General features: G+C 42.4%; 1 protein-coding gene across 1 annotated transcript in view; it reads left to right on the top strand.

Annotated features, from left to right (window-relative positions):
* LOC146575409 (carnitine O-palmitoyltransferase 1, liver isoform-like) overlaps window positions 1–12,852 on the top strand; it is a 59,064-nt gene that overhangs the window by 42,038 nt on the left and 4,174 nt on the right. Inside the window, exons 14-18 of the mRNA XM_085270113.1 lie at window positions 5,753–5,917; window positions 6,830–6,958; window positions 7,474–7,629; window positions 9,500–9,613; window positions 9,724–9,816. Coding sequence (XP_085126239.1) covers window positions 5,753–5,917; window positions 6,830–6,958; window positions 7,474–7,629; window positions 9,500–9,613; window positions 9,724–9,816 — 657 coding nt within the window. The remainder of the gene's footprint in view (window positions 1–5,752; window positions 5,918–6,829; window positions 6,959–7,473; window positions 7,630–9,499; window positions 9,614–9,723; window positions 9,817–12,852) is intronic.

Genomic DNA, 12,852 nt, shown 5'->3' with positions numbered 1-12,852 from the left:
CAGAGAGGAGTTAAACAGTCTGATGGCGTGTGGGACAAAGGGACACATGACACACTCAGGCCTTTTTTTACATCCAGGGCAGCGTCAGTGTCTTTACACTAATTCTATATCCTTCTAACACTTTCCTAAACTCTAAAATAAGCTAAACATTCCCACAATATCCAAGTCAGTAGGGTGAGAACTCAACTGAACACGGCAGATTACTTAATTACAGGGTATACCATAAGTCCAAAGTTTTGTCTCTGGTGGGACATTTCATGTGCTGGGTGAAAGTACAGAGGACAGGGAGCATGCTTTCTTGATAACGCAGTCTTTCCATGAAAGATCCAACAAATGATGACAGAATTCGGTGTTTTCATGTTGTTATTTTCTTGTATTAAGTCACTGGAATATCCCCCGCTCTTACAGTTTCGATCTCCCCAGTTTTGGATTCGGTTTGTGTTATCACTGACTCAGTGGGCGGGCATCTGTAAGGAGTGGAGGAGTGTTTTTAATCTCCTTTAGTCTCCTTTTTTTCCTTCTCTCTCTCTTCTCCAAATCATTCAACCTCAGTCGTGTCAAATCTCTCTTTTTGCATGAGTGTGTACATATGTTTGTGCTTTGGGTCTTGGCTAACTCTGCATCTCGCTGTGGCTTGGAAGGTCCAAGCCACTGTGCTTTGAATGCATTTCATTCAGACAGTTTAAATAGTCCACAACTGTGTCATTAAATTGTTGTTGGCGCAGGCAACAGGACTCTGTACTTATGCTCACATTTTTATTTTATTTGTTTAATTTTTGTTTTTAGTGTCAGCTAATGTTGGTTCCCATACAGAAAAGAAATAGTAAAAACTTATATGTGATTACTCATGAAAGTGGCCACGTGTGCGCGCACGTGTGTGTGCGTGTGCATCCTGCTTGTCCTGGTTATATCTTGGTTATTGATTCCTAGAGAAGTAAGTATTACAAGTAATACAAATGAGTATTCAGTCTTAACTGTCAATTAGAGTATACACCAGCTGTTTGTTTGCCATGTTTGAATTGCACATTGGAAATTGATTTTCCGTGATCTTGCCTGTGTGGATGAGGTTGATTACCCACTCAAGCGTACTCTTTCCATGTACAGACATATCTGCGTAGTGAGTAGAGCAGGGCGATATGACCAAAAATATTTATCACGATATACATTTGAAAATTTGCGATAACCATATAACTGATGACATAATTGATACTAGACAAAATACTTTACAACTCCACAACTTTATTAGTGCAAAAAAAACCCATCAATGTATTTTCACTTAAACAAGCAGCTGTTTTTTATCTGCATTAAAGTTATATAAACATGTAACAGTGCAAATTCCTCGCTGACAGTTTAACCAAAAGGCGTTTCCAGTAGAAACTGTCCGACACATCCTCAGCATAACCATGTATAATATCCACAAAACTTAAAAAGAGGTTATACACACACAATACGGTAATATTATGTTGAAGCACAGTACGTATCACTGTAATGCTCCGACAATCTATCAAGCGGTGCGGCTTCGTAGCTTAGCAAAGTCGTACTGAAACATTTGACAGATTTTCGAGCGCCGTGTACATGAAATCATTTCGAGGTCAGTAAACACAACCAGAGTTCATACATAAGGCACACGGGATTATAAGGGGCTCTGTCGATTTTCAGAAAAATCAAAGGATTGATTTTAAGTGTGCCGTATTTTCCAAACAACATGGTAATAACGACGGCCCGCTAGCATGCGCTACCAAAAATAGTGCTTTGTTGTGTATCTGACAGACAAAAGCTGAACCAGTTCCACACCAGTGAAGTTGCAGCATTTTTACAAACCACTTCTGGTTTCATTCAACGATCTGCTTTCGCCCTTCACATTCTCCGTCGCCGAAATGCTTTTTCCGCCATGTGCGTATGAAAACAAAGGCACTGCACATGCGTGTTTTACCCATGTTCTATCGCGATATTTCATTTTCTTATCGTTGCCCAACATTACACCGTATTACCGTGAACGGTATGATATGGCCCAGCCCTAGCTGTGAGCTGAGTCTTGTAACCTTGTAAACCAAAATATCGGAAACGTTTATGTCTGTGCGTCCACAGATGAGTGTGTGTCGTGTGTTTGTTAATGAACCTTTTAATGTGAAGCACTCTGAAAAGCTCTAAGTGGCCTGTGTACTTAGCCATGGTTTTTCTTGTTTTTTTTTTTAAAATTGCTTCTATATAAAAGTGACCTTCTCTTAACACATACAGTCAGTAAAAAGAGGAAAGACTTGGTTTCTGAAAGAAGCGTAAAGGCTGCTGCTTATTCTTTCCAACATTCACTTGGTCCTCCAACTTCTGGCCTCAACATCATTAAAATCAACAAGAAGCACTTGGAACATAAATTCTGCCAGAGTGACTCTCTCTCCTGGCAGTATTTACTTTTAAGGAGACAGTGCTGTATTCTGTTGAGTCATTTTGTTTTCTTTTTTTCTTTCAGGAAGTAAAGCAGATAAGGGCATGACAGATGTTTACATGGATTACACAAACATGTAGGAGTATGTCATAGATAATGGGTATTGATATTGTTTTAAATAGTCAGTGGTCTTGTTTTTATTCCATTTTCTAATAATTGCTCCAACAGTCGATCTCTTCTCACCAAACTCCTGCCTGTTTGAGATAGGCTTGTGCAGGTGTACAATCTTATCCCTGGTGTCCTTAGACAGCTCTCTGGTCTTGGCCATGGTGGAGGTTGGAGTCTGACTGTTTGTAGGTGTGGGCTGTAGGGCTGCCACAAACCATTATTTTGATAGTCGACTAGTCACCGATTATATTTGCGATTAGTCGACTAATCAGATCATCATCCATTGGACGTAAAACGTACAGCTTATTGCACCAGCAGCATCTGCTCTTATATATCATTAGCTTACAGCTTTAAGTGTTTAAGGTATGTGCTAACTAAAAATAATGAAGTTTGAAGATTGTTTCGGTGAAGTTTAATAAACTCCTTGCTATCTATAATATAACGGGACACCGGAGTATATTCTCGAGCATCTCACACTGTGAGCTAGTACCCACGTTCCACCTGAATAGGAATATAAATTCATCCGGTGAGGACAGGAATAGGACTGTAGCTACAGTGGAGTGACCTCGGCACACTGTGGAGTCAAGTAGGCGTTGCTTTGTCTTGTAATTCATCTACAGAAGAAAATGTACAAAGATGTCTATGTCCACTGTGAGCGACCATCTTTGAACAGAGGCGGGGGTTTACGACACCAACTCTCTGCCATCTATAATCCAGTTTTGAGATCCCTTCCCAGACGCCTTAATGCCCACTCACATCCTGGGCCATCTGACCTCAGGAATTCGCATGATAAGGTGGGGCCAGGTTTCACAATGAACACACCCGAAACTCTGGCTGATTGGGACCCACGCCCAGTTTCCCACCTTGGCTCAGGCGATTAGAGGATCATCAGGGGGTCCTTTTGTCCCTCTGTGGGGGGATACTCCCACTAGGTTTATATCTGGGACTCTCCACCATTTGACCTTAGAACTGAAGAAGCTTCTCGGATGAGAGGTGAAACGTCTTCAAGCAACTTAAAGAAGTCCAGACGCTTTTCTTTGCAAGCTCCTTTGACAAAGATGGAAGTTAACATTGGACCAACTGATGTCAAAGACTCTGCAGATATCACTGTACATCTCAATCTGTCACACTAATCTTAAACAAGGCTGAAACTGACAAAGTACTGTTATTTTTCTTTCTGTGACTGTATTGTATTAATTTTTGGTAAACCACTGAAAAAAAATCAGCACCGATTTCAACAGGCCCACATTTTGGAATAACAGATGTTATATGTGGCCTCATAAAAGGAAGTCCAGGTTTGTGCACATTGGCAGAAGTGGAGGAAAGAGAGTAAGTGCCTCTTTCAAACAGAAGTCTACGATGACCGGGATGACTGAGAACTTTCAGACATATCTCATAATATCTTAACAATTTTGGAATTGTTCATTTTGTACAGTTATGGATACAGGCTCTGTTTGACCTCTGCTCACTCCTTCAGTCTTTAGCTTTCACTAGAAATGGACAAAACACAAAACTGCTTCCACCTTTATCTGCTGTGGTCTTTTCACCACTGTAATCTAGAGAAAAATTTTTCTATACAGAATTGGTAAGAAACCAGACTGTACTGGGTTTTTGCTCAAATGTGTGCGTTCTTTTAAAGGGTGTTGCCTTGTATGGCAGCTGTAAACTGATTTGCACGACAACATCTGGGGCTTTTTGACTTTCACTCAAAATCTTGTCACGCAATTAGGGCTGGGCCATATTATACCGTTCACGGTAATACCGGTATAATGTTAGGCAACGATAGGAAAATGAAATATCGCGATAGAATGGGAGTAAAATGCGCATGCGCAGTGCCTTTGTTTTCATACGCACATGGCCGACTGTTGAGGAACCAGAATTGGTTTGTAAAAATGGTGCAACTTCCATGATGTGGAACTGGTTTGGTGTTTGTCCGTCAGATACACAACAAAGCACATTTTTTTGCAGAACATGCAAGCGGCCGTTGTTATTGTCGTATTTGTCGGACTAAGATGCTCTTAAATCTGGGAGTAATCTGGGTCCCAAACTCCGTATACTTCAGGTCAAACGAACACTGCAGCATCACTGAGAGTTGAAAACTGTCTAAATTCTTTCATCTTTAATAAAACGATCAGCATTGCTGCTTTACCAGGTGTAACTATAAAGTTTAACTTCCAGGCATCCATGAAAACAAAAGTTATTACATTTAACGGAGTTAGAAGTTAGCAGGAAGCTAGCGGAAGTTAGCTCGCTAGTTTCGCTAGTTACCTAAGCATGATATTGCATGTTCTGACTGAGAGATTTCTGAAAAAATTCAAACGTACAGCTCTGCTATCACTTCCAACATAAATGAAGACAGGAAACTAAACAGTGGTGACGTTTGTAGGGTTACTGAAGTTGGGCTAGCTGGTATATAATTATGTGCTACGTGATCGCTAGCGACACAGCTATGTTAGCATAACATAAACAGTGAAGCTGGAGGACGAACACTAACACTTTTCCACTTATAAAAGTTAACGTGAAGGTTCCTCATGGTTAGAGACAAATGCAATCGCATGGCAGGATGCTGTAAACGGACCAAACTTCAGTCAGGAGAACAACTGAGATAATCCATCCACAATACGAGGTTAGTCATTAATATACTGCAACAACATGGGAACAGAGCAGCTGCCAGAGAATTCAACATTAATGAATCAATGGTACAGAAGTGGAGGAAGCAAGAAGAATGAGTTTAATAAAGTTTGATTTATCTGACTGCTTTGTTTCGCTTAATGTGCCTTATAATCCCGTGCACCTTATGGTCCAAAAAATGCGTACTGCACACTGCAGTTTAATGTTGCAAAGCACCTCTTTTTAACTTCAGTGGATATTATACATGGTTATGCTCAGGATATGTCAGCCCATTTCTACTGGAAATGCCTTTGGGTTAAACGTTCAGCAAGGAATTTGCATTTGCACTGTTACATTTTTATAAAGCTTTAATGTACATAAAAACCAGCTTCTTGTTTAAGTGAAAATAAATGGAAGGTTGTCTTTTTGTGCTAGTAATGTTGTGGAGTTGTATTTTGTCTCGCATCAATTATATCGTCAGTTATATCGTTATCGCAAATTTTCAAATATATATCGTGATAAATATTTTTGGCCATATCGCCCTGCTCTACACGCAATGCTAATTTTGCAGTGTGATTCTCTGTGTTTCAGGTTCAGGCTCAGGTCAGCAGCTCTCTAGCTGTTGCACAGGCGCTGGCAGATGATGTCGACTGTCATGTGTTTCCATTCAGAGAGTTTGGCAAAGGACGAATCAAGAAATGCCGAGTCAGCCCAGACGCCTTCATCCAGATCAGCTTACAACTGGCATACTACAGGGTACCACACAGTGAAAGACTTCTCAGTTTCCAAACCGAGCCTGCAGCTGAATCTTTAACAGTCCTACTGGATTAGAGTTAAATAAAGAAGTGGCGAGCACACACAGACATTTTGTTCCTTTAAATACTATCGCAAGACAACTGATGTATTCATTCAGTCCCGGTAGCAGTACTGGAGTAAAACATTAAACAAAAACATCAACCAAAAATAAATAAGGACGGTGGGCATCCTGCACACCGTTTGGATTTAGAAACTCCACAAATACAGTTGTTTATCAGTAATATACCATTATTTAATTTACAGTTATTATGTACAATACTCAAAGAACGCAACAACATCTCAGCTTGTACAAATAACATACTGAGCAGACAGCTCCCTACAATACATATTTTAAAATATCTTGCCTTCTGAAATCAGATTATTCTTTTCGACACACCCTGTATATGAATTGTTTTGTTAATCTCTGGCTTTACAAGCCAAGAAAACACAACTGCAGGCCTGTATTCAGTCTGTGCAACTTTTCAATCTTCCTGTGTTCCCATGAGACGACCTGTCATTAAGGATGGATATTTGTGTTGATGGTGTTAGTGAATCTGCTTATCAGGTGGAGATTTTTTCATTCCTTAAGTCCTGTGTAACTCCTTAATAACCATTTTCTTTATAATAGTAGACTTTCATCAAAATTGACTTTCCTGATCCCTGGAGTAGTTATCTCCCAGCCTTCAAAGGAAGCTTTGCCCCCTTTTTTCCCTCTTCAATTGAAACACAATATTCTTTTTGTATTATCAAAGTGGAAAAATCCTCCATTCAGAACAGATCTGTAGCGCACACACATATCAGCTAGCATGTCCAGTTTGGCTTTTAGTGCTTCAAACCACTTCTCCCCACCTGCTTTCACTTTTCTGCTTCCAGGATCGCGGTGGCTTTTGTCTGACTTACGAGGCATCGATGACCCGTCTGTTCAGGGAGGGCCGGACAGAGACTGTGCGCTCCTGCTCCAACGAGAGCTGTGCTTTCATCACAGCTCTGGAGAGTGGAGAGGTACCGAAGTACTAAAATACTTGTTATTCATTTTTTTAAGCTTAAAGTTGAAAAAATAAAAACGAATGCAGAGTGCCAGTGTTCAAGGTGCCTGTCCAAACTTAGCTGAGTGAACCAGTGAGAACTACATTGGAATATTGCTCAAGTTCCTCAGCCGTAGGCCTAAGGTCAACAAGTTGGGTAATGGCAGAAAGGATACCGTTCATAGCGCCTCTCTGCATGCAGCAGTGAACATGAAAGTTAATGTGCCCTGCAGTGTATGTAGAACACACACTGCAGGGCACTACACTGTATTCACCAGCAATTACACACACACACACCTTTTAACACTTGGAGTGGGTCTACAGAAATCCAGCTGGTAAGCTGTGTGGATCAAACTGTTGGTAATTATGTGTTAAATCGTCCAGCAGGAGCAACATGTGTACACATCCACCCACATAGCACAGCAGTAAGTTCATAAGTGCTACTAAGTACGGACAGGACTGGTCGTGACAGAAGTTTGTTTGCTTTGACAGACAGAGGAGGAATGCAGACGCCTTTTCCAACTGGCTTCTGAGAGGCACCAGAACCTTTATCGGATGGCTATGACTGGAGCAGGAATCGACAGACATCTCTTCTGCCTTTACGTAGTCTCCAAATACTTGGGAGTGGAGTCGCCTTTCCTCAAAGAAGTAAGCCTTGGCTCTTTTCCAGAGGATGGCTACATTTAGATGTACTGATATTCATACACTGTTTGGTTTAAAAGTCCAAACAGGTTAAACGGGACCAACGCGAATGAGTTTCAGCTCTTTGAAAAGTCGTGACTGTCTTCATATGTAAACAGATTGCATTGATTTAAATGGACGTGCACTTCTTTAGCAGCATTCTTGTTGGACAAAACAAACTTGCACCAAGACACAAACACCAAAGACTCTGATGTCAGGTGGACAGAAGAAAGTGAAAGCCAGTGAACGCTCCCATATATGCCCAAGTGTGGGTGTAGCTTTCAGATCAGAACACTGTCCTGATGACGTTATGTCCTCAGGCTCTAGTTTCCAGTTATACTGCACACAGCATGCTTTGAGTAAAGAGAAAAAGGATTTCCGGTGACCCTACAGTCTTATTGATGGATTGGAGAGCTCATATAAATGTAGAAATTTAACACTGTCTCAGTTTTATTAATACAAACCATAAAACAATTAAGAGCGCAACAACAAAATGGAGTGTGTCATTGATCAGCTGCTTTAAAGATGCATATCTAACATATTATGAATACATGACTATTGGCTCCCTTTGTGCAATCCATATTGATCCAATAAAGAGTCGATGTATATAATCAGTCAAGAATGCAAAGCTGTCCTTCCATCCAGGCTGCAGCCTATTCCAGCTACCACAGGGTGAGGGGCAGGGTACACCCTGGACATTTTGCAGGGCTAACACATAGCGACAGACAACCATTCACCTCGGTTCTTTTATTCCTCGGGCATCCAGAGACGGCACCGGACTCAGTAGTCATTTTCACAAAAACTTTATTCATCTTTATTCATCTTCATTTAAGCATGCAATCTTCTAGAAGGGAAGACTTGCCAGGCCGTCCCTCTGCAAAATCTTCACTCCTTTGTCTGTGAAACACAGTTTTGTAGGAGCGACCCCATCATAAAACCCCCACGGTGTGCTGCAAACTGTGTCTGTTGTTACGTCCCTCTGCCGCCTCTAATCTGCTCAGTGTGTTCAGCTGGTGCTAATTGACCACACCTAGTCAGGTGTGGATAAAAGCACACCTGAGGCAAGCTTCCCAGAGAGCTCACTAGTCTTTGCCTCGGTGGTACCAGCCATTTGAGCCAACCTGCTATGCCATTTTAAGATAAAGCCTCTTCTCACTAACACTCTGGTATTCATCTCCTTTTTTATGTTGCGGCTTTTGAGCCGACAGTGTAACACTGTCTATGTGCACGAGCACGTGAGTGCCTGTGTGCGCGCGTACCCGTATGTCTATGTGAGTGAATGTATGCGCGTACCTGTGTGTATGTGTGTGCACACGTGAGTGTGGATGTGTGTGTCTATGTCTGTGACTTCCTGGGGGTCATAAAAGTAATGTCCTCACCCACCAAATTCCTTTAAAGCACATACAAAACAGAGTTAACAAACTGCAAACACTGAGACTCCCACCCAGGTATCCCCTGGGAATTTCCACTCAACATTCACTTCTCTTTGTCTCACTTTCAGTTCAAACTGGGGGGGGGGGGCTCCTAGAAATCTACTCCTAAATTCGTGACACACTCAGGCCTTTATTACATCGAGGGCAGCGTCTCTACAATAATTCTACCTTCCAACACATTTCTAAACTCTCAAATAGGCTACGCATATCTTCAGCACTCACACAGAAAGGCCCCGGCCTGATGGTGGAATTGAACTCAGGACCTTCGTGCTCCGCAGCGACAGTGCTAACCACAGCGACACTCAAAAGATCATAATTAGGTTTTGTGTAATTTGGTGTCTTCTAGCTGGTCACGTCTGCTTCTGCTTCACCCCATGTTTTTCTCACTCAATCCCTCATTAAAGGTTCTGTCTGAGCCTTGGCGTCTCTCCACCAGTCAGACTCCAGTTCAGCAGATGAATCTGTTCGACCTGAAGAACCACCCAGATTTCATCTCGCTTGGTGGGGGCTTTGGACCTGTGAGTGGGCACATTTACATCTTTTAAGACAAGGAGACTAGATAATGTATTTGTGGTGGGTGGTATGTGAGGCGTTAACGCGAAACCTCGTGTCTTCACTGTCATGTCAGGTCGCTGACGATGGTTATGGAGTTTCATACATCATCGTGGGTGAAGATATGGTCAACTTCCACGTGTCTTCCAAATACTCCTGCAGTCAGACTGTAAGTAACGTCTCCGTGTCTTGGAGTTCAGAGACATCACACACTGTTGTAGGAAATCACATTTACACCAGACAATATTCTCAAGCCTTTTAAACTTGGCACAGTCTTGGAAAGAGAAGATCGCAAATCCCAGAATGGTAGTACTGGTATTCCAGTGTCCAATACCAGTAGAATTCTTGATAACAACATATTTAAACTTTAAGTTTAAGTCGTTTTAAAACATTGACACGGTGGCTGCTCATTTATTTAAAATGTTGACAACATGCTTTGATGACAAGACACAAGCTGAAATGTTAAGATGGTTGCCATGGTATCCTGTTGGTGTTATAGTGCTTTTATGGTAGCATAGCATTAGCATTTGGTGTTAGCCATTGCAGAAATTTTTGTTGACTTCTCAATGGCAGTGTCAGCTTTCTCAAACCCAATGGAGATGTGCATTTCAGGACAACATACTCTGAACTGAAACATGCTTAACTTGAATTTTTTGAACAGATCTGGGTGTTGGCCTGTTAGGTGCTTCACTAAATTGGAAGTATTTCCTCCCTTGGATCCAACCTTCCAGTCAGTAGATGACCTGCTCTACCTCCTGAGCTGTAGTCCCACCCCATGTAACACATTTGTAAACAAGATTTTTTACTGTGTGAACCCAGCATACAGACCCAAAAAGCCAGGATGTTTATCTTGGCTCTGTCAATCCTAAAGTGTTGGTTTTATGCTGAATAGTTTTTAGTTTTCCTTGGCTCAGATGGACCTTTGGATAAGTCCCTACAGTACAAGTTAGAAGTTGGTTCTCACAAAGTCAGCGGTGCCCAACCTTTTTTGCACCACGGACCGGTTTAATGTCAGACAATATTTTCATGGCCTGGCCTTTAAGGTGTCGCAGATACAACAAAATAAAATTATATGACCAAGACCAAAACTGTGTGATTGAGTAACTTTATTAGCACTGTCAAGCTGCTAATAAAATGAAATGCGCCAACAACAGTGAGAGTAACGTCCTCCTGTCTGCCCTTTGATGCTCTTCTGGTCACCATGGTAACGCATAAATATTTCTTTCAAAATAAAAACTACAACACAGGAAAAGACCCAGGGAAACTGAGTTAATGATGAAAACCATAAATTTCACACCCGAGCCTCAACTCTAGCGGCCCGGTGCCAAACAACTCACGGGCCGGTCCGTGGCCCGGGGGTTGGGGACCGCTGCTCTAAATGGTGCCAAAACCAAATCCAACTTTTAAAAACATGGCCTCCTTCAGACTTCCAATCCTTTAAATACACTCAACAAAAATATAAACGCAACACTTTTGTTTTTGCTCCCATTCCCCATGGGATGGACGTAGAGACCTAAAATTCATTCCAGATACACAATATAACCATCCCTCCCAAACAGTGGTCACAAATCAGTCCAAATGTGTGGTAGTGGGCACATCTGCTATATTGAGATAATCCATCCCACCTCACAGGTGTGCCACATCAGGATGCTGATCTGACATCATGAGTAGTGCACAGGTGTACCTCAGACTGCCCACAACAAAAGGCCACCCTGGAATGTGCAGTTTTTTGCGCTATTGGGGGTCTGGGGACCCAGAACCGGTCAGTATCTGGTGTGACCACCATTTGCCTCATGCAGTGCAACACATCGTCGCATGGAGTCTATCAGATTGTCAATTGTGGCCTGTGGAATGTTGCTCCACTCCACTTCAATGGCTGTGCGAGGTTGTTGGATATTCGTGGGAACTGGTACACGCTGTCGTATACGCCGGTCAAGCACATCCCGAACATGCTCAATGGGTGACATGTCCGGTGAGTATGCTGGCCATGCAAGAACTGGGACATTCTCAGCTGCCGTCTGCCCTGAACAATGTGAACCATGATTCATCCGTGAAGCGCACACCTCTCCAACGTGCCAGACGCCATCGAATGTGAGCATTTGCCCACACAAGTCTGTTACGGCGACGAGCTGGAGTCAGGTCAAGACCCCGATGAGGACGACGGGCATGCAGTTGAGCGTCCCTGAGACGGTTTCTGACAGTTTGTGCAGAAATTGTTTGGTTGTGCAAACCAATTGTTCCAGCAGCTGTCTGGGTGGCTGGTCTCAGACGATCTTGGAGGTGAACCTGCTGGATGTGGAGGTCCTGGGCTGGTGTGGTTACACGAGGTCTGCGGTTGTGAGGCCGGTTGGATGTGCTGCCATATTCTCTGAAACGCCTGTGGAGACGGCTTATGGTTGAGAAATGAACATTCAATGCACGGGCGACAGATCTGGTTGACATTCCTGCTGTCAGCATGCCAATTGCACGCTCCCTCATTGCTTGTGGCATCTGTGGCATTTTGCTGTGAGACAAAACTGCACATTCCAGGGTGGCCTTTTGTTGTGGGCAGTCTGAGGTACACCTGTGCACTACTCATGTCAGATCAGCATCCTGATGTGGCACACCTGTGAGGTGGGATGGATTATCTCAATATAGCAGATGTGCCCACTACCACACATTTGGACTGATTTGTGACCACTGTTTGGGAGGGATGGTTATATTGTGTACCTGGAATGAATTTTAGGTCTCTACGTCCATCCCATGGGGAATGGGAGCAAAAACAAAAGTGTTGCGTTTATATTTTTGTTCAGTGTAGTTGAAATGTCATGCTTGAAGCCAGCTTGACACTTGTGCACCTCTCATCCTTGTATTTACACAGTAAACAAACACTTTGACTAAGGTTAACATCACACATCAGCATGACCACAAACGGTGGAGGATTTTTCATGTTTGGGATGGGTTTGTGGTTTTAAATGACAGTTGTCACTGAATTTTCACAGAATCATTTCATAAGACAGGCTATGATGTCATGTATACAGGTTAGGCCATTGTTCCACGAAAGGGAAGAATGTACGCTTTCGCTCATTTTCACTTCCTTTTTAATCATCAGCTCTTCATAGTCAACACACATTCATCTAAAATCTTTTTTTTTTTTCTTTTTTTTTTTTTTTTTTTTAAATTTCAGAATAAATGCCAAAAACAGCCATTTGATTTTTACCTGGTG

Source organism: Mchenga conophoros, linkage group LG4, assembly GCF_057382185.1.
Source record: "Mchenga conophoros isolate Kocher_MC1m ecotype Shallow Benthic linkage group LG4, M_conophoros_male_GT1.1, whole genome shotgun sequence".
Taxonomy (NCBI): Eukaryota; Metazoa; Chordata; class Actinopteri; order Cichliformes; family Cichlidae; genus Mchenga; species Mchenga conophoros.
The sequence above is the reverse complement of the archived record's forward strand: the minus strand, read 5'-3'. Positions and strand labels throughout refer to the sequence as shown.